The sequence below is a fragment of the Ammospiza caudacuta genome, chromosome 2 (genome assembly GCF_027887145.1).
Source record: "Ammospiza caudacuta isolate bAmmCau1 chromosome 2, bAmmCau1.pri, whole genome shotgun sequence".
Taxonomy (NCBI): Eukaryota; Metazoa; Chordata; class Aves; order Passeriformes; family Passerellidae; genus Ammospiza; species Ammospiza caudacuta.
The window spans coordinates 86,215,701-86,238,838 of record NC_080594.1 but is presented as its reverse complement, the minus strand read 5'-3'; the positions used below and the strand labels follow the sequence as shown (position 1 = coordinate 86,238,838).

General features: G+C 39.1%; 1 protein-coding gene across 1 annotated transcript in view; it reads right to left on the bottom strand.

Moving 5' to 3' along the window:
- DHRSX (dehydrogenase/reductase X-linked) overlaps window positions 1-23,138 on the bottom strand; it is a 161,522-nt gene that overhangs the window by 96,645 nt on the left and 41,739 nt on the right. Inside the window, exon 3 of the mRNA XM_058799907.1 lies at window positions 14,264-14,332. Within this exon, the coding sequence (XP_058655890.1) occupies window positions 14,264-14,332 (69 nt within the window). The remainder of the gene's footprint in view (window positions 1-14,263; window positions 14,333-23,138) is intronic.

Genomic DNA, 23,138 nt, shown 5'->3' with positions numbered 1-23,138 from the left:
ACTCTCCCTGCAAATTAGCCCAATGCTATGCAGTGTTTTCTAAGCAGTCAGACTGATTAGCATATATGAACTCTGGCATATACAGAAATCACACCACTATTCAGCACTGTACAGGCTAAATAAGGGTTTCGAAGCCTTCAAAATAATCCTTGCAATTAACTGTAAATTCATTGGAAACAAAAATATTACAAGGCATGCATTTTAAAATACATAGCTGAATTACAGTTCTTACTGACTGAAGAAATGGAGAAATTTAGTTTGTGGGTCTTTTAGTAGCAAGGGTGTACATGGGTGGGAATAACAGCTGCCTGCACACTTCTTATGATTCAGATCTGAAGAGCCATGGGACTCACCTCCCAGAACAAATTTATGGCCAACTAGGATCAAAATTCTGGCCTCAGTGCCTTCAGTGCCTCTGAGCACCTGTCCAGATGAATTGCTGGAATTGTCACTTCCCCATTAAATCTGAGGCAAGTTTCTAATTAAGGCAGTCCGTTTGAAATTATGAGATAGAACCCCTGATTAGGTTAAAGTCAATTGTAAGTTTTCAAGAAGACATGAAATTGCAGCCCTAAACCCCATTATTTAGAAGGCTATAATACTCCCCCCACAAGGGTTAGAAATATATGAATGCAACAATCAAGTAGCTTTGTGAATCATGTTTATTGAACGTAATCGTACAAACTGTTAGGTACAGAATGCTTCACAGTTCTTAATCCTGCATAAATGACAAGTTCTTTTCTGACCATAATATTATATCTATTTTCCTTTAATGTTCGCTTTTTTAGGAGTTAAGGAGTTACTTGGCCCCTAGGTGGGAAGGATACAGGTCAACTTAAAAGGAAAACAAAACAAAAAAAAAGAGTTAATAAAGGAAAAGTAACATTAATTGGGTTGGGGTTTTTTTTCCCATTCTATCTTCCTAGACCTCCAGTGTGGTTTCACAGGTTTCTACCTGCTTGCTGTTCATGTCCAGAATGAACATAAAACCACTAAAATAGCTTCCCAGGTTTTAATAATGCTAGAGAATTGGGTCAATATGTGCTGATAGAAGGACTTCAATTGCACCAGCCACAAAAGAGAGGGGGAGGAATGGACAGGGCTTCTAACCTCAGTGGTGGTGATCTGCAATGCCCTTTCAGCCTCCATTGTACAAGACACAAGGAGCAGTGGGGGTCTCCAGTCCCCAGACAGCAGGGGCAAGCTCTGTGCCTCCATGCCATGTCCTTCCTCACAGCATCACTCAGGGGCTTTCCCTGCTAACCTAGAGAAGCAGGAAATGTTTGAATTGATCTGTGCAAGGAATGACTAAAAAGCTCCCATGTCAAAGGCAAAAGAGAGCCACACTGCCAATGAACTGGTTGGGGGCCATGATGAAAGTACACTGATGGATAAGTAGAGGTTAAGTTCCTGCCTTTAAATTTCTGTGTCTGCCCACTGATACCTATTTCTGCCTTGCCTTTGGCAGCGAAACTCAGAATTTGTAGTTCCAAGATATAAAAAAAAGGAAGCCAGAAAGGCTTGAGAAGGTAGGTTTTGGAAAAGGACAGAGGGATGGTTCAGTGGGAATGGAGATGCCAGGGAGCCATTGACATGAAGAGGGCAGAAACACAAGAAGAGAGGAAAACCTATCAATAGCTATTTCATCCCCTTCAGAGAAAATTAGCTTAATGATTCAGTCACTCTTTTCTGCTTTTCAGTTGAATAATAATGGAAGTTATCTTTCAGGCTTTTCCCAAGGCTAGCATGATACCTCTTCCTAGGACAAAAACAGCCACTGGACAAAACATGTCATTCTTACTCCATGTTTTTTAAATTTGACAGCTTTGAAACTAATTCTACAGAATAGTTGCCAGAGAAAAGATATCATGCAATCCATGTCATTCATGTGTACTCTTCCAATCCTATATAAAATCAATGAAGAACCTTGTTTTTCCTGGTTGGGCAGCAGGATGTCTCCATCTCAGGAGCCAGCTAAAGAGAAACTAAAAAACCTTAGCATAGTGGATAAAATATGGAGAAAAGCAAATCACATTGTTCCATTTAAAAATGTGCAATTTTTCTGACTGTACAAGCACCATTAATGTGGGATAATTTTTAAAAATGAAAATGAAAAAGCACAATAAAACTACAGGTTGTTACCATTGATATGTAATGCTGGCTTGCAGTATGCAAAGCACAGAATGCAAAGCAATTCCTATGAGTGCATGAGTACTATCTTAGATATAATATGAAACAGGCAGATATGTGTTACAAAGCTGTATTTTCCATTCTGTATTTTATTTTTATTTTAAGAAAGATGGAAAAAGAGAGATAGAGTAAAGAAAGGACAGAAAGAGTGAGGAAAAGAGAAAGGAAAAACAGAGACAGAGATGGAAATACAAATGTGCCAGGAATGCTGAACACTTTGGAAGGTCTTCAGAGAAGACAAGGAAAGTTAAGCATACAGAATGGAAAGGAAAGCACACAATTTTCCTGGATGGAGCATTAGGGGGGAATATACAAGCTAAGGGATAGAATAAAGCCTGCAGCCTCACACATGCTGCCTGGGGAGTTAAACAAGCCTTGTGTGCACTGCGCCAACCCAGCTCATCCCTGCAAGCAGGTACAGCTGGGAAAGATCTGTCACTGCTGACCAGGACATGACTCAAACATCTTAGTGTAGTTTCTCTAATACCTTAGTGTAGTAAATACAACTTCCAACAATAAAATCCTGAACTATGGAGCAACTCCAATTCTTTATTCAGGGACCATCTACTCAAAAGTCTGCTTAGCATAAACACTAAATAAACAGTCAACCCCTGCACATATTTTCTGGATATGATCTTATGCTCCTTCAAGTTCCTGTGGCAGCAACCTCTTTCCAGGTTCTTCTTTCTCTCTGTTTTCACATGCTTCTTCATCCTTGCCTACTACTTGTGCTGGTTTTCTCCTTAGTCTCCCTTTCCTCTCAGCCTTTAGTATGCTCATCAATATGCACATCAGTGTCTTAACTGTCTATTTTGGATTAAATTTAAAACTAAATTAAAAAATATGATCATTCAAAAAGAAAATGGTACATGAAATGTGGAATTCATGCTGTGTTTTTTTTCTTGTATCATTCTCTTATCTGTTTTCCTTTTTTCACCCATTTCTCCCATTTTATATGTCTGATTCAGTTGCTCTTTGAATACATTGGTACAATTCCTTTTTATAGCATCCATTGCAGTAGAAGGCTAATTTTTATTTAACTCAAAGGCTAGACTATATTAAAAAAATATTAACCAAAATGAATCTGCAAAATCTGAAATTAGCCTGCAAAAAAAGAGAAATTATTTTTAAAATGTTTTTTAAAAAAATAGCTCAGTAAAATAATCTATTTTTCAAGTAAAAGAATAATTTACTTCTGGCAGCATAAATTTATACCATCCCTCTGAGATGGAATACTCTTTATATCATCAGTGACATACAATCCCACCTGGTGCTAAAAAGGAACTGGAGGAAAAACATCACTAATTTTTAGCACCAGAAGATGGTGTGTTTTAAAAGGTTCCTGCAGTGGCAGCTTGTGGAAAGGGTCCATGAAGCCAGACAGCAGGGAAAGCACAACCTAGGTCCTTTCCTCCTCAAGCTGCAGAGAACAGACCCAGGCTGGGACCCACAGCCACAGTTTCCTTCCAGCCCCCACCCACTCCTTACACACCTGTCCCCCATGACAGACTCAAACTCCCCAGAGCATGATCTTCTTACTGTAGGCTGAAATAAATTAATTAAATCCCCTGTTCTGTCCTCATTTTACTGCCTTACAAATCCCTAAAACGGGCTAGCAGGTAGCACTTTTCCAGCTGAAATGAGGGATTAGCCATTTTGCATCCAGCTTCTGAAAAATAACCCCCATGGAAACACTTTGGAAGCACAAAAGAATGGCTTTGTTTCAAAACATTATCTTTGGAAAATAAGGTAAAATTACATTTAAGACACTAAGGATATAGATGCTAAGTTTTCACACAGCCTAAGAATGGTATTTCTGGACTACCCTTGAAAAATTACCTTTGGCACCAGCAATTTATATTACCTGAGGAGCTCTTTGTCATCTGAACAAAATAAAAGCTACTAAGATCTCTATCTCAGTCTCTCCTGCAGACTGTGCACCCCCTGCACAAGGCGGAGAGGGCTGAGCTCTGCCTGGACAGGGAGACAGAGCAGAGCCCAGAGCTCAGAGGGGGTGAGGGACATCTCAGCTCGGCTTGTCAGCTCCCCAGAGCTGCTGCAGCCATAGGTCCTGCCCATGTCCACAGGCACACACACCCTGGGGCACAGTGCTCACCAACCAATGCAAACATGGCCCTAAATGCTCTGATTGCACTGAGATGAAGAAAAGGTTAATTGGATACAACAAATTGGCCTCTTTTGCAAGTAAAGGCAAACATACTATTTTCTCCTGCTGGGTGGAAACACAGAAATGGGTACTGCCTTCCAACTAGCATGTCATGTTTTCTAGAGGTATGACTCAAGCGAATTAAAAACAAACAAACAGACAAACAATATTCTGTCTCTTCGTCTGTAGGGCTGACTGAAAGGGCACCTGGAGAGGCAAACACAATATATTATATATCATTGGTAGTCAAGGTAACTACAGTATTATGATTCCAGACTAAAAAGTTGTTTCATGTATCTTCTAATATAGCAGACTTCTTCCAGCCACTTGAGATTATTTTAACTGGAGGAAGAGCCTAAGATTCTCAGGAGAGCTGCTCAGTACATCAGCCTTGTTCTGTCCCAAATAAGCACATTTTTTGACATCTCCATCTATTATCTATAGCTAGTGCTTCAAAGTATAGGCCTTCATGGCACTGGAGGTGTGCTTTGTCTTCTACTTTCAGAAACAAAAACCTGGAAGGAAATCCCATTTGAAGATTTCACTTAGGCAGGGACAGAACAATTAATTTTTGCATCAGCTCAAAGGAAAAAAAAAAAACCAAAAAACCCAAAATAGACTGATGGAAAGAGGGCTCAGACTCACACAAAAGTGTTTTGCACAGGATATTTCCATTTTAAACGAAATATGTTTTTTAAACAAACTTTTGCAAAAACTTTCTTATTAAAGAAACCCAAATTGATAAGCTGAAGTTTATTAATTCAAGAAGATTCAAAGGTCTACATTTTAAACCAAAGATTGTCTTCTATAGTACAGCAGGCTGGGACATAAGAAACACAGTTGGGATGAAAAGCCTTTGATCTGGATCGGGCTGAACACAAACTGCCACTTTTCAAGTTAATCCCTTCTACAGAGATTCTGCACTTTCTCTGTGTTATTTTGTAGATATGAGTGTAAAAGTGTTTCTTTCTCTCTTTTGCCAATAAATACCCCCATTTAAACAGACATATCTCTTGGAAAAATTCTGTCTTCACAAAAAATTGTTCCAACTGGGACCATGGAATTTTTGCATGGACTGACTTTCAAGTGTTGAGTGTAAGCTGGGAGAAAGCCTGTGATATTTAGGTTGGAAAATTAACTTGTTACAAACCTCCAGTTCAGAAGCCCCCAGCTGCCATGACAAAGTTTTGAAAAGGAGAAATTGCTTTTTGCCTTATATTATTTTTCCCTCCTTTCATTTTCCCTCTGATATGCCATCGAATTCTTAAAGAGACAGAAGTACAGACAATGTATCATTTAAACGAGATCCATGTTCCGGGAAGCTTAGTTGTTGTAAATTACTTCTTTAAAAAGCACAAGTGAGCATAAGTGAGATTGGAGTACAACGAGAGGAAATGCAGAACAACAGCAAATGTTGCCCAGAGCCAGGGAGATCTCTCTACAACCACAGGCCCACATTTTTCATGCTTGGGAGCTAAAACATTGGCAAGGATTATTTTTCAACTAGGTCAAAGTAAATGCTGGAAAGATGATTTGATTTATTTTGTCTCCTCAAGTCACATCAGTTGTGAAGAGCCACTCCTGCCAAGCAGCCTGAAGTCAACAGTAATCTTGGTAAGAGAAGTCAGTGGCAGACATCATGTTAAAATCAAATAAGGAATGAAACACAGACGAGCATTATCTTGGGGAAATTAATCAGGTGGTGGAAACAGTTCACATCACCTTGTGCAGAAACAGTGCCTCAATATATGAAGAGAAATCCAAACTGAGACATGATTATTAGGCTTGTCATGATTATCATGTTAAATGTTTGGCTAATTGAAGAGCCTATAAATATCTTTAGGAATATTTACTTTTCTTCTTACAAGCAAGGATTTCTAGCACCAGGTATCAACAAAGACATTAAAAAATGCTGGCATTGGACACTTTCTGCAAGACTTTAGGCTAAGAAGGGTTTCAAAGTGTACATGAGCATGATAATTTACAGTCAAATGATGAAAATGTGGCAGAGACAACACACATCACGTAATCTTGAACAAATTAAATTTGGAAACTGTATTTTAAAACTTAAGTCTTAACAAAAAAAAAAAGTCTTTGCCCTGCACAAAAATTGAAAATAAAGACAAACAAAAATCAAGAACAAAACAAAAACCAAACAAACAAAAGACACCCAAACAACAGTAACAAATAAAAAACCAGCAGCAACAACAATAAAACAAACCGAAATCCAAAACGCCAAAAGAAACAAGAATGGAAGCTGCTTCAGAGTCATTCTTACACTAAATATCAGCATTACTTTCTTTTTTTTCCACAGAATTTTTTTTTTTTTTAGTTGAATAGATGTGATTTTTTTTACACTGCTATGAAGTTCTTTTCAAATATCTGCTTCCCAAGACTGCATTCTGGTCAAATTATTGCTATTCCTATCACTATATGCACTTAAATCTTAATATTGGCACTGTATGAACACTGATGCAGTGTCTGGAAGGCCCTGAAGCTGTGTAGTTACAGTACCCATACTCATGTCTGGACACACAAAGCAGACAGGGTTTCATGTGGGTTTGGCAGCTAAAATGTGCAAGATATAGAGAGTTACAGTGTGCCTGGGGCTGGAAGGAGATTGTCCCTTCTCATGCTGGGCCCTCTGGAGGTGGTTGTCCAGAACAGTGTTCAGATGGCCTTTGAATATCTCTCAAGACAGAGAATCTACAAACACTGGGCAACCTGTGCTGATAACCAAAAGCTCTTATGCTAAAAAATTATAAAAACATACAGTTTTTCTAATTTTAAATGGATTTTCTTGCATTTTAGGTTGTGCCCAGTGCCTCTGGTCCTGTCACTGGGCACTGCTGAGGAGAGCCTGGCTCATAACTCGTTTAAGAAATGGGACATCTATTCACAGCTTCAATTCTGTGCCACTGAAAAACAGTCCTTGAAGAACAAATTAAGCATGGGCACAGTGGCATTGGTCCTTGGAGGTGCAGAGGCTCCTCTCTAGCAGTTCCTCCTCTGGAGCTTTGCCATATTGCTGCAAGGATGGAGCAGACAAGGAAATCCTGGCACTGCCTGTACACACAGGCTGACCAGCATCTGCTGTTTGATGTGCAGCTCATACCTGGCAGGTTGCTCACACAGCATACAGGCTCTGCTTATCCCACATTTACTTCCGCCCACAACTTCTCCATGCTCTTGGCAGCTGGGCTTCCAGTACAGAAGCCAATGACATTTCCACATAAAATATTCTACTTGTTATAAGCAAATTAGCTTCTAAAGCCCTACATGTAACTCACAGAAGATAGGTCTATATAATGTAGTTCTTGGAAGAGAAGTATGAAAGCATTCCAGAGAGAACACAAATTGCTTTTTTCTTGGCTTTGTCTTTCAGTATATGCTGGCAAATTTCTTGAAAACAGACAAGGTCTAGAAATGGCTCACACACAACCTGCCTGCAACTACTGATCGAGATGGAAAAAATAATGGCATATTAAAGGATGTGACAAACCCAGGAGCACCTTTATTCAGCCACTGCACAACATCATGACTCTACAAGTGCATACAAGAGGATCAAAATCCTGTGAAAGTCTGAAATGGGAGCTTTTTCCAGACTTGAAGAGGCAATTTTCATTTGAAACTCCCTTTCTCCAGATTGCCTTCAGTAGGGCAGCACAATCAGCAAAATCCTAACCTCAGAGCTTTGGTGCCATTAGTCACACAAAGCTTTGGTGATTTACAGTCAGAAAATGATTTCAAGACATCTGATGGGACTTTGTTATTCTGCCTACAGCTACACCTGTGCACTTCTTTGTCTCTAAGTTTCAATTAGAGATAATTTAAATAAGAGAAAATCACATTTCCTAGTGGCAGAGCCTGTTAATGAAATGTGTTTCACATTTCCAATGGAAATGGGAATTCAGGAAACCAACAGGCAGAGCTTGTGTCTGCATTATGAATACATTTCACATTTGAAAGACTTTATCTCCATCTCAGCATCCAGATATGCAACTCATCTTCAGCTATGTGAACCATATTCATATTGCTCTTAATTTCTGATATGCCACACTGTTAACATGACCACTCAATTCCCAAAGTGTTTTAAGAAACACAAAAAATAGGGGGTTCTCTATTGTTTTAAGTACCTACAAGAACTGAGAGGGGAAATCTTCTATCACGTTACGCTGGAAGTCAAAAGGAGAGCAAGAAAAGACATAAGCAAACAGGCTTAACAAACTTAACCATGGTTTTGCATCAAAGAATTATGTAAAACAAACAGAAAAGCAGGACAACTGATTTGAAAAGTTTTAACCTAAGTGATTTTATCAGAGGGCTCTGGAGACACCTTTCTGTGGATTAAAATCTTCCCTGCTTAATATGAAGCAAAAAGTCACCAGCTTTACTGGATAAGAGATTTAAGTGCTATGAGCACAGAGAAAAAGTATCAGCCCAGGCATTACTTTCTTGGTCTCCAGAAAAGAGTCTTCCATCCTTGTGCATGGGGGGGATCCAGTCACAAATCTATATTAACACACCCAATGCTTTTCAATATTCAAATATGTTCATATGGCTTGAATATACCTAGTATAACCTCAGATGAGGAAGGAAAATAAATCTTAATGTTTAGGCAAGGTTCATCAAGTGACAAAGCAGAAAAACTCTGCAGTTCCACACAGGGTCCTGCAAAGTGGAGCACTGTCAGACTGAGACTTCTCTGCTCCCATTCACATCACCACCTTGGCTTTCAAGGTGTCTCCATAAGCCTGGTGTTCAGCTGTCCAACTCCAACTGAGGGCAGTCATTCACCTGCCAAGGCCAAGTCCTGGAGATGATGCACCAGCCCGAGAACAGAAACCAGGCAGGTGGAAACTGCGCTGTCATTGTCAGAAAGCTCTTTAAACCAATCCTGCAGGTCTCTCAGCATCAGCAGTGGTAGAGAAAGGATATTTCAATAGGATGTGGTAGAAGAGACAAAGTAACCACATTAGGTCCAGCCACAAGCCCAGGATGTGACGCTTTTACAATTCAAAACGCCACCAAAAAAAAAAAAAATTACACAAAGGCAAGCAGAAACTCACACATGCTTATGCACACTTGTAGAAGATATGTCTCAAACACAAATATTTTCCACTATTTTTGACTGGTTGGACAACCGCTTCCATAATGATGGCCTTTGGCATGCCATCCAAAAGAAAAAGTCCTGTCAGACATTTTTGCACATATTAACCAGGCATCAGTCCTTGCTGAACTGAACTCTTTGCTGAAGACAACTCCAGCTTATATGATGGGAATACCGCCACCACGTTTAAAAGTTTGTGAATTTGAGAACTCAGCAGATTACTTCCTCTAGCCTGCAGGGAAAGCTAACAACAAACTCTCTGGTACAGAGCAGAAAAAGCTGGACTGCTCTGTTAAAAATGGTGCCTAACACAGCAAGCATTGGTGGAGAAACCACCCACGAGTTATTCTGTAATTACACATGGTACAACTATATTAACCCATCTTCTTTCACAGCAATTCTTCAATCTCAGGTCTCTAACAAAAAGGAAAAATTCCTTTTTTATTAGCAAGTTATACTTCAAAAGGGAGCAAGAGACTTTGTCATCTCCTTATTCCCTGGCTGAGCCACATGTAGCATAAACATCTCTAGAGAAAGTTCTGGGAAAAAGCCAGGCTTGTTAAATGCTTGCAAATTTTTTTAAGACAATTCATTCTACTATTTGGCCCATGCTGTCTTGATGTGGGTCAGACTGTAAATGACACAATTTGGCTGCCACTATGCTAACCTCTGCATTCCTCTGGCTCTGAGGGAGAAAGTCTCGTCTTCCTTTCTCTCCTGACTTCAAATGGAAGTTTCATGAAGGCTGTGAATTTAGCTGGTAGTTTTGTAATTGTGGTTTTATTTAAATTGCCGCAAAAATGTTGGGTGAGATTAAACGCAGGCTTCTTCTTTTGAAGAGGTCTACGCTTAATAAGACTTTTACACCCTCTTTTCTCACTAAATGATAATTTTTTCTCCTTTGACTCTAGTTGCAACTCCAATCTCTGGATGTGAGAGCCTTCCCCTGGTACTGTGCTATTTGATATTTATGCATAAAGTTTTGCTAATTGCTGATTCCATTGGCATTCATGAACCTTTGCTGGAATGAATGAAGTTTTCATTCATGTTTATATATGAGTTTCCAGCATTTGTATGTTTGTAATCATCAGGCTAAAACCAGCTTTCATTTGCAGAGACATAAGCTGAGGGTAACTGAGTCAGGAGATATAACTCTGTTATGTAAATTGAGAGATTCTTTTTCAGTACCATTGAGAGCTGACTTTATCACAGAAACTTCCCATTTCCGCAGCTCAATGAGGTTTGTTCACCACTAGTAACTGTGGTTATGGCTGCACAAACAAGCAGTTTGGATCAATATAAGTCCATTTCTGGAGCTCAGTTTGCGCTGGACGCCTGACATAGGCACTTGCTGCAGGTCTGTGGAAGGCTCAGATAAACTCTGAAGTTTGCTCCCATGCAGAACTGCTCTGTTACTGCTGCAACTCTCCTCCCAGGCTAGTCCTGTCCAAAGGGAATCCAGGATAGGACCTGCAGTGCCCTTCCTGATAGGAACCTGTGCTCAGCAAGCAGCCAGGAGCTGAGGGTTGCCTGAAAAGCACCCAACTGATCTAAATAATGAACACACTAACATAGACACACCCTATGTGCAAATTACAGAGATTTATCCAATTAGAGTATCTCTGTGGCAATCCCAAGCCATCAACAATTTTCCCAGCCATATAATTGCCACTATTAACAACATAAGTTCCCAATTTAACAAATGGAAGCAAGATAAACGTCCACACATCCTGGCTTCTCCCAGCTTTATGATTCATGCTGTAGCAATGTGTTGCCCTTGGTCTTTTGGAAATAGCGCCAGTGTGAGAATTTTAATGACAATGCAGCACTACTTCTGGCCTGTTCTGGGTATCTGAGGGCTGGGATTTCTTTATCATGGAGGAGGTGCTGATGGTTCAGCTGACTGGGTCTATCATGCCCCAAGGACTTGTAGCTTATTTACTTCCTCTCAACTGCCCACGTACATCCTCCCTCCTTACACTTTGCAATAGGTTACCCAGAACAGAGACTCAAAACCAAGGAGGACACTTAAACAGTCTGGAATCAGCAGGGAGAGGAACCAAGAAGGTTTCTGATGCAGCCCCAGGATAGGGGGTGGGTGGAAGAGAGGAACTACTATGTTATTTAGATTTTCTGAGTCCTTTAGCATCACTGCTTTGTAGCAAATGGCTGCAACTGCTTTCCTCTCCAGTTCTGTACTCTCTTTTGGCATTGGCTCTGATTTCCATGCCTCCAGGGTGGGAAACCAGGCTCCCTGCCTCCCTGTATTCAGAAGCTTTGTCCATCCTTTCATGTCTTGCCATGCTTTTACAAAAAAACAAAACAATAAAAAAACCAAAACCCACCACCTGCATGCATAGCCCTTTTTATTACTATCCTTTATCCTCCTCTGCAATGTTAGCACATTATTGCTCCTCAGCTGCTTCATAGGAATTACTTATGTACATGCTTTGAATCTCACTTGTCCCAGAAGTAAGTACAGATTATGTCAAGTAAAACTACTTACCCTTAGATATCAGACAGAGCCCCAGACAGACAAGGCCAAGACAGAGAAGGATGACAGTGCCTTAAAACATTGTAATTACTTGCATTCAATAAGCCTGGCATTTTCCCAGAGCTGTCTCTGGGGATGATTGTGCTATGTATGGCTCAGCCAGGCAACAAGGAGAGGACAAGGTCTTTTGCTCCCTGTTGCTGTCTAACCTGATAAAAAGCAAGGAGATTTTCTTCATTCTAAGGAATCTGAGATCTAGATAACAAACTGATGGCATCTCACATTGTTTGTCCATAAGAGCTATATTGTCCCAATCCTTGACCACACTGGCTGCCCAAAAGTACTATTTTGAGTAGTTCTCCTTCAAGAGTCTGATGTTACTGATGGAAGCAGTTTCTGTAAAGAAGTGTTTTCATATGGGCCATGAAAAATGCTCAAAGAAAAAGCAGGGAGAAAGGGTCAAGACAACCAATAATGTTTTTATGCAGTGACTAAACAGATCTTGAACTTTGAAAAGTAATACAATTGCACAGCCCTGTCTCAGTGTTTTGATTTGGATACAAGCATCATCTAGCCAACCAAGGACACAGTCACAGTACCTACACACACATCATATTTAAAGCAAAGTGCAGATTCATTGATAAACAGTAACACAGGGGTGGCTCTCAGTTCTGAACAAGTCTTTTGCACAGGACATTGCACTTTTAAATACAAATTTTCCTCAATCAGTGAGAAATTTCGAAAAGACAATACTCTTCCAATTTATTTTTAGGACAAACCAATCGAGGCCTGAGATTACTTAAACCTCAGTTAAAATAATTACAGTGAGGAACAACTTCAGTTGACTTTACACTTTCAGCTTCCTCAAACTGACATCTTTGTCTTAAAAGTTTATAACTGAGGGCTATAACTGACTTTACCTAGAAAAAGCAAGAAGGACTGGAGTGCTAGAAAAGCCTGTGATCACACAGAGGGAGAAAATAACACAGACCCTGGTTTATTCAGATTCATGCAAGTCACATGACATTGTTAATTCCAACTGGTTTTGGTCTCTGCACAGAAACTTCCAGCAAAAAACTTTAATGATGTAATAATTACCTTTTTCCTTTTATGATCCTTCTAACTGTGCCTTAATTTATGATGCTTTTAACTAGCATACATGTATCCTGAGGCTATAATGGACGCACATTTATTTAAGCCAAAAGATAAATCATAATGAAAGGGTTTTTTTAAAACAATAATTAACATGTATTTTGATAATCATAACAGTAATTATGGTACAAAAACAGAATCAGATCTCAGAAGAAGCCATGAAGATCCCAAATAGTTTGGACTAGCAACACTGCTCTATAATTTTGCCAAGAAATTATGCGTCAAAGTGGCAGGAATGAATCATCATGCACCATTAGGAACCACGCCCAGTGACACCCAGGGACAAAAATGTGAGCTGCACTAACCTCCACCACGAACTGCAAATGGCAATCACAAAGCAGGTAGTGTGGAACACGCCTTTTCTCTTAGTTATCAAGCTATGCTGTCCTTATACCTCTACAAACATGATAGATCATCAGGAAGGATGATCTATCTAAAAGAAATAAGAGAAGAATCACAGAAGATAGGAATTTAGGTTTGATATGAAAGGTCTATTTATGTTTAAGAAAATGGTTTTATTTGTGAAGTATTATAAGCTCTTAACATGTGTCAAATGACCCAATCAAGCAGCCTTGATCTTTAAAAAACCTGCTAGCTCCTAAAACAAGCAAAGTAAAAGAGCACACACTCTTACCTGCTGTCATCCTCCCTTTAGCAAAAATTACTGGTATTCTGAATTTTTCCCATCTATTAAATCATACACATACAGATACTCAGGCAGAGTGTAAGTTGCAGGCAACCCTTTGTCAATGACAAACAGTAAAGTCAAACCAGGCTGAAAACATTTTTTAAGAAATACCCTATGCATTTTACCCCTGAGTCAGATTTATTTCTGGAATTCAGTTCATAGAATCACAGAACCATTTGAGAAAAAAGGACCTTAAAGAGCATGTAGTTCCAAACCTCCTGCCATGGGCAGGGACACCCTCCACTCCACCTTCCACAGTTTGCTCAGAGCTCCATCCAATCTGGCCCTGAACATTTCCAGGGAGGAGGCATCTACAACTGCTCTGGGCAACCTGTTCCAGTGCCCCAAATTAAAAAAAAAATAAAAAAATGTAGCATTACACAAGGGGTCCTCATATCAAAGGAGATGACAGCAAAAAGAGAGGAAAAGTGGTTTCTTAAAGGAAATTATATAATATGGTACCTTTTCCAGTCAAAGTTTCTTCTTTTATTTTCCTCACCACTTCTTGGCCATCACTTTCACTGTTTCCAGCTGTTAAATTACAAAAATGAAAAATTAGCAATGCAATCAATTTAAGGACTGGCACCTATGAAGTGACAACCACAGTGTAGAACCAGTGTGAAGTTTTAGGTGGAAAGGTGTGCTGCAGAGGCTTTCAAAGAAGGCTGCACAAATGCACTATGATTTCCACAAGTTCTGCCAGTTTATCTCATTTATTCATATAAAATAGAACTATCTACTGGAACAGCACACTTGAGATTTGAGTCTGTGAGACAAGTGAATTGTATCACATCCAGATTGGGCAAAAACTTCACTACAGGTAAGAGCAGATTTCCCCTTGCTCTTTTTCCAAAATGAAGACTTCCACAGTTGGAGGAAAGTCCTGACTACCCTGTCTCAAATGCTCATGAGAGGATTTATTAGTGCTAAGATAAAATGTAATTAGGCATCACATAAATGTTTTTTGTACCATTCCGCTTAGGTGGGTGGTTACTAATTGTCTGACACTTGTTTGGCAATCTTTTTATAACACATCAAAGGAAAAAACATAAGCACAAGAGATATAGGAATTAACACAAGTTGAATTTTTAAAATTAACATTCAATTTATCCATCAAAATATTTTCCATAGCATGGAACATTAAAATACCTATTGTTTATTATCTAAATTGGATAACAGTACTGTTATCTCTTATGAATTTCATGAAGCTGCCTATTTTCCTCATTATGTAAAATTCTGCCAAACTTTCTGTAAAGATTTTTTTTGTGCCAGCCTGCAAGTATCCTGTTCAGCACCACAAAATAAAATGAAGTTGGAAGAGACTTCAGGAGGTGTCTGGTACAGCCCCCTGTTCAGATTAGCTGGTACATGCTTGTATTTACTTGTGAAAAAGGACTTGAAACACATCTTTGTTTTCATGATATGCAAGAAAACCCAACATTTACATAAATTTAACCAAAATTAATATACTTAGCATTCCAGATACTGGAGAGAAAATAATTCTCACATAAAATCAAGATTCATACAGGTGTACAACTGCTGTCTATAAATTCCATTAACTATGGAAAGGAAGGAAGGAAGGAAGGAAGGAAGGAAGGAAGGAAGGAAGGAAGGAAGGAAGGAAGGAAGGAAGGAAGGAAGGAAGGAAGGAAGGAAGGAAGGAAGGAAGGAAGGAAGGAAGGAAGGAAGGAAGGAAGGAAGGAAGGAAGGAAGGAAGGAAGGAAGGAAGGAAGGAAGGAAGGAAGGAAGGAAGGAAGGAAGGAAGGAAGGAAGAAGGAAGGAAGGAAGGAAGGAAGGAAGGAAGGAAGGAAGGAAGGAAGGAAGGAAGGAAGGAAGGAAGGAAGGAAGGAAGGAAGGAAGGAAGGAAGGAAGGAAGGAAGGAAGGAAGGAAGGAAGGAAGGAAGGAAGGAAGGAAGGAAGGAAGGAAGGAAGGAAGGAAGGAAGGAAGGAAGGAAGGAAGGAAGGAAGGAAGGAAGGAAGGAAGGAAGGAAGGAAGGAAGGAAGGAAGGAAGGAAGGAAGGAAGGAAGGAAGGAAGGAAGGAAGGAAGGAAGGAAGGAAGGAAGGAAGGAAGGAAGGAAGGAAGGAAGGAAGGAAGGAAGGAAGGAAGGAAGGAAGGAAGGAAGGAAGGAAAGGAAGGAAGGAAGGAAGGAAGGAAGGAAGGAAGGAAGGAAGGAAGGAAGGAAGGAAGGAAGGAAGGAAGGAAGGAAGGAAGGAAGGAAGGAAGGAAGGAAGGAAGGAAGGAAGGAAGGAAGGAAGGAAGGAAGGAAGGAAGGAAGGAAGGAAGGAAGGAAGGAAGGAAGGAAGGAAGGAAGGAAGGAAGGAAGGAAGGAAGGAAGGAAGGAAGGAAGGAAGGAAGGAAGGAAGGAAGGAAGGAAGGAAGGAAGGAAGGAAGGAAGGAAGGAAGGAAGGAAGGAAGGAAGGAAGGAAGGAAGACCCAGAACAACAAAGCAGATATTTGAAATATTTTCCTCTTGCTGCTTTTCCCCATTTAAAACCATCCAGCCTTGTAGAGAAGAAAAACACTCAGTTTGATGCTAATTTCCAGATATAGATGCAGCACCAACAAACAAACCCTCCAGTGAAATTCTGCCATTTCTGGGGAAATTTTTGCACAGGGTTTATGGGCAACAGATTAATTTTCCTCACTGTTTCATCTCAAGTAATGTACTAGAGTAGGATTTCAAACTCAGAGTGTTGTTATTTATTAGGCTGGATAGGGTTATGCTAGAAATAAGAACACTTGTGTGCCAATTCTGTGAACATCTTATTTGATTCCTCTTTTATTCAGCACCTCTCGTGCAGAGATCTGGCTTATTAACGCCTCCAGTGTCATGATATAACTCTCAGTATGTTCATTTAATTTGTTCTTTTAAAAGAGCTTGTGTTCACAACAAATTTTAATTTGCTTTATTTTGCTGTTATATAAATGGTTATTCATTAAAGCTCAGTGCCTTCCAAATGAGCTCATTTTATTTATATTTGCATATTTTTCACTCTAGACCACTGGGAAAAAAAATTATTATTTTGCTAAACAGTCACTTCAGATGTCTGTTTCCAGCCTGATCCAACAGAGTTTGAAAACCAGATGCTGAAGGCTGGAGTATTTCAAAATTGAAATAGCTTCAGTGAAAACTGCCACAATAATAGAGGTTTTAAAAATCCTTCTTTCAAAGAAAATACTGCAAGAAAGAATAAAGACATTGAACAAATGACCAAAGTCCTCACAAAAAGCTCAAAGGCACTTCGATCAGAAGGATGCATACCATGAAACTGGGAGGCTAATCTAGGCTTCTGAGCTAGGCTAAGGAGATCAGCACCCCCTTGCCAAGGGCAGGTGGGAGAGGAAAGGACCATTGCACTTTTGCACTGCTTCCCTTCTAGCACATCCTTCTGGGATCTTCTAAGCAAAGTGAGTGGTAGGCATCAAAAAGATCAACCTCCTTTTAAGTGCTATATTAATTATTCAACATTTTTTTAAAAAATGCTTTTTAAGTCATCAAGCTAACACAGTCAGCTTTGGGTTGGGAAAAATCAAAAGTAATCTGCATCTTCTTGATGAAGTTGGGTCACTAAAGGGCACAACCTTCAAGTGCACTGAGCAGATGTACAGCACCCTAAATTCAGGATGGTTTACTAGACCAAGGTCAAATTCTTACTGCTGTCAGCTGGTTTAAATCCTCAGTATCATATTTGTCATGATGCTTTAAAAAATTTTTGATACACAAACTGATCCTCTGGCTGGACATTTTTTTAATGATTCACTATAATTTCCATATGTTCCATATACTAGAATTTATCCATTTTAAGTGTTATAGCATCTGTAGCATAAGATCTGCCTACTCTGAATTCAAATGGTTTGAAGGGAAGGGTAAGAAAGGGAAGAGAGATGATCATGTATTTTATGCAGTGAGGGAATCTTAGAAAAAGCTTTGAGAACAAGGGATTCTTTGTCTTGGGAGCTTAGATCATGACAGTACCCAAAACCATAATAATCTTGCGTTTCATGCTAATTTAAAATGTCTACTGGGAACTTAAAATAGATATAGTTTTCTCAAGAACTGTTTATGCAAGCAGTTCAGTGCCCTACCTGATGGGTTTTTTTCCACTTAGTCCACAAATAGTGAAGAATTTTGGGTGAGACTTATTCAATAACAACACTGACTATAATCAATTCTGAAAAAAGCCCTAATAATATAAAGAAATAAGTTCATTGTAAACAGATGCACCCGTATAAAATCAGATATCATTTCAATGGCATAAAAAATATAGTTCTTAATAAAATACTGAAAAAAAGGAAAACATATTTAAATACAACTTTTAGCCAAAGAAATGTATTCATCTCTTCAACATTTACTTCCACAAACATCACAAGTCAACGCAAGTTGATATGAAGCCACCAGAGAGGTACATATTAAAATTCTTATCAGCACCAATAGGCTTTGGATCTTTTCTTAAATGCCAGGCTCTGTCATCTCAGTCACTTAAGTAGATCCTAACTCTGAAAGTTATTTCAGGGATTTCAACAGAATTGTCACAGAGATTGCTCAGTCTGAACAAGGCTGAAAAAGAGCACAGACCTTAGAAAGCCTGCATGGGCTAAAAACACATTATTGCTAATTAAGGGGTTCTGATACATCTATGTGTATTTCTGTACTATATTTTTAATTTCTTTGAATGCAATTATCTCTTCAAAAGAGTATTTGCCACTCACACACTGAATTTATATACAAAACTGATTCTGATAAAGAAAGTAAGAGCTTTTCCAAATGGGGTTTTGTAAAACTAAGAATTTGCAATCTTGATGTTTCAAGGAAATGTACTTCAGGGCATTATAAAAAATTTAAAATAGTCTTTGATCAACAATAGAGCCTGTAAAGCTTAAGGTTGCCCGGAGAGAATAAACCCACAAATCCAAAAAAGCTCTTGCTTACTTAAGTGTGGCAAGGGAAAATTTCCTCACTTTCAGTAAGATAGCACAAAATGAAGACAAATACAAAATTTTTGGAGATGAACATAAAGAAGATTCAAAACAACCAGAACATGGTGTCAAGAGAAGGACCTGACTCCTCCAGCTTGGAGCCTGAGAGCCACCTTGTGCAGGGAGCCCCAGGGGGAAGGCAGGACAGAGAGCTGCCCAGGGGCAGGGCAGGTACATCACCTCCCAGCCCACCCCACACACCCCACACCCTGGCAGGTGTGACCCCCTCCATCACCAGTGCCTGGGGAGCCTGAGATAATGCTCATCCCTCGATCTGTGGAGCCACAATGACAGAGCAGTTACTCCCTGAAACAATGGATCACTTTCCAGGGTGTGCAGCACGCCCCATGGCCCTTCCCTCGCCCCACTGCTGACTTCGAGCCACCCAAGTTCAGAAGTGGTGCCCACAAACTCTTACGTGTTTGCCAGGAAAAGCTTGGTGGTACAGTAATCAATTCTGTATGAGTGTATACCATCTGTTTAAGGAATTGCAAAGGATAATTGTTAGATACCTTTGTGCAACAGAATATAAAAGTTCCTAAATGGAAATTTGAATCAAGATGCCTCCTCAGAGTAGCATAATCCTCATTGTGATTGAAGGGGAACTGATTTCTTTGAAGCACCAGCCTGAAGACAGGGCTTATGAGGGCACCCAATGCCTCAAGAAGAAAACAAAATCCTATCAGCTGGTGTTAGGAAGATTATGATTTTATGAGTGTACATAAAAAATAGAACATGCCTAAAAGAGAGGAATAACTGCCCCCAAAATCTCCAAGGATGAGAAATTTGAACTCAATACAATATGAGCAAGTTTTTAAGGAATTTGTAAGGTTTCCTTTAAAGGAATTTGTAAAATCTTCAATAAAAAGAATATTGATCTTACATCTCATATGTAAAACATTTAAGGCATGGATTTCAGTAATAGGTATAAGGATGTGACCAGCTATAAAAAATAAATTGTGAACATGATACAAACTTCCTTGTGTCTAGAGATACCACACATCTTTTGTCATTGAGTTCATCACGCAACAGTCACAATTAAATACATGCTTTCCTTACATGAAAGGTGAAAATACTGTTGTAAGTGATCCCTTGAGAAAAGAAGCAAAAAATGAGCAAGGGAGAGAATGTTGATTTGCAAGGAAAAAAGAAGTCATCATTATTGACTTAGGTTTCAGCTACCCACCCGTTCCAACAAGAGGTTAAGAACAACCCTGTTCACCAAACCCAAGATGCATCTAGACAAGTGCCCTCTTTCCAACAATAACTTGCAGCAGATACTTAAAGAAAAGACACAACAGCATTAAGTCTAGGAGTGATTTGCTCCAATACACCCTCCCAGAAGCAGGAAGTTTCAGAGATTTCCTGAACCCAAGGTCACACATGGCCTCTCAATGAACATGGCAAGAAGTGCTGCTTCACCTAATTGCACTTTCAGTTCATTCAAGAGCTTGATCACCTAAGAGTCCTGGGACAGCAGGCTCTGTGATTTAATGACACACCTAATTATGTTTAAAAGGTTGTTCTTCAGTAGCTTGTTTGTTGTTGTATTTCTTATTTTGCTGGATGTTCTCTACTAGGTGCACAATAATACAGGGAATGATCCCTTCGCCTTCACTTTCTACACCGTCCATAACTGTATGATCACACCTCAGTCATCTCTTTGGAAGCACAAGGATGTTTGTTCTGGGCCCCACCTTGTACAAAGCCATCCTCTACTCCTAACCATCACTCTTTAGTTTTTTCCAGTTCAACCAGACTCCTTTTGAGTATGCACAACAGGATGATCCAATGGTTTCTATAAAGGAAGAGAGACGCTTTCTGCCCTGTTTTCATCTCCTTTCCTGCTCAGTAATATAATTTTATTTGCCTTTATGACTGGCACGAAATATCGATGATGTTGTACATTGAGCTTTCAACAGTAAATCACAATATTTATTTAACTCTTTGACTAGCAGTTAATTTAGGTCCTATTCTTGTAAATACAGAGGTGTGGCTGTTTTTTCTCATATTCTGTATTTGCATTTACTAACGCTCTGTATTTATCCATCCCTTCATAGCACAGTCATCCACTATTGGGAGATTATTTCCTATTCCTCATAGTAGTTAAGATTTCGCAAGGCATCTCTGGACACCTCCCAGTCCCACCCTCTGCTACAATTGGTGGCCCAGGACCATGTACAGTCAGATCCCAGCTGTTTCCAGGGATGGAGACTACTCAACCTTTCTCAGCAGCCTGTGCCAGTGTTTGAACACCCACAATGTAAAAAAAAAAAAAAAAAAAAGGGAAAAAAAAGGAGTGATTTTTTTCCCACTAGGTACTTATACACTGGAAAAAATACTCCTAACCCTTCTCTCCTTTTCAGGCTGAATCTCTCAGCCTCTCCTTACATGTCAGAAACTCAAATTCTTTAATTATCAATAGTCAAACAATTTTGAATACCCTAAACACATTTAAACAAAATGCATCATCTCACTCTTCACCCTGTATTCTGTATCTATCTTTGCTAAATGTACTGAACATCTGTCTGTGGGACCACAAGCATCTTTACTCCAACTCAAAGATGATAAACTACTTCTCAATATTGTTTTCTGTTTGCTAATCCATTACTAAACTACAAGAAATCTTTCTCTTATCTCAAGACAAGCTAGCCACTTTAAATCTCTTGGCATGAATCTTAACAAAAGGTTTGGAAAACCAGGATTAAATTAATACACACAGTTGTTGAATATTTCAAAGCGTTAGGCAAAAATGCTTAATGAATAAATTGAACAAGCACCAAGAGAAACTGCACTAACTCTTCCAAAGTTCCAATAACACATATTTAACTTTACATTTTTTTAAATGCCTGACTTATTTTTCAATATAAAAAACACACTTACTGGCCTATGCACAACATTTTCCCAAAACTGCCCAGCACTGTATTTGTCACCTTACACTTCTTCTTTACCAAAGATGATTTAAGGTTTTATGCAGCAGATACTAGTCCAGAAATACTTTTACACTTCTGATGGATTTTGGTTTTAATCACAGTGGCCTGTTTTAGATTGCTTTAAATTCTTTTTGATGTCTAATACTGTGTTTATAACAATCTGTTACTGAATTTGTAACAATCTCCATACTATTTTAAGATCTGTATCTTTTTAGCTGCTCATTTTATATACTTCAGAGACAGTGAACAGATTGAAGACTTCAAGCCCATTTGGTTTCTCCTCATAAGGTTGCTTTTCCATCTCCCTGATAAAACTTGTTTTCCCCTAGACCCTTTAAGACCATTTTGAAATAGGCAGACCAGAACACAAAGTATTTACAGTTCTGGCCCACGAAGGGTTCATAGAGTTGAATCAACTCATATTGTCTGTTTAGTTTGTTCATTTTCTAATCATTTCTAATATTTGTTTTGATTTTTGCACCCTATGGAGCACCACTGAATTTCACAGAATGATCTATTTTAACCCTGAGATCTACTTCCAAAGTGATGGTGGTCGACACAGAATCCATCACATCTTGTTTTGGCATTAAAATTTTTCCCCATGTCCATCACTCCATATTGATCTACATTGAGCTGTACATGCCTTTTAACACTCAGCTTCTTATGGTCTTCCTGAAATTCTTCACACATCCCTGGTCTTTATCACCCTGAACAGTTTGATACAATTTGAAGCACTTGTCACTTCATTATGTGCTCTTCCTATAAAATTATTTGTTGAAAGCACCATATGTTAAAACAAGCACCGACGTGACAGTCTTACAACAGAAGTTAGAGACTCAAGTGTTTGACAAGATTCAAACATATTTGGAAGACTGTGTGTGGCTGTGTGCACATGTATGGTGCATAATTAACAATAAACAGAGATTTCCATAACCCTGATTACAGTGCACTGATATGATAAAACCTGAACTGAATTACAATTATAAAGGAATCTGCATGCATTTCCTTTATGCTCATACAGAAAAATGAAATCATCACCCACTTTTAATAGGCTGGTAAAATTTTGACACTTCCTGAGTAATTCTAGAACTCATTCAGGCCTAAAAAACCTGGCTGAAATTAGGAAGATAAATACTTTTAAAAAAAAAAAATATATAACCCAAGCATCTCATAGATCCATGTATATTAAAAAGGACTATTAAAGTAACCCATAAAAATTTTCAGTAATTGAAATTAAATCAAACTGTCTTTGAAAATGAACTATTGCACCATCTTGATAGGATTTAATTATCCCTCGAAAGTCACTTTTTAGTATTATACAATATAGGAATTGTCTGATTCATGGTGCAGAGAATCCAGCTTGAGAATTGGAAACTAATGGGAATGAAAGAGGTGACAGAAATATCTCTTGCTCAGTGTCCTGCA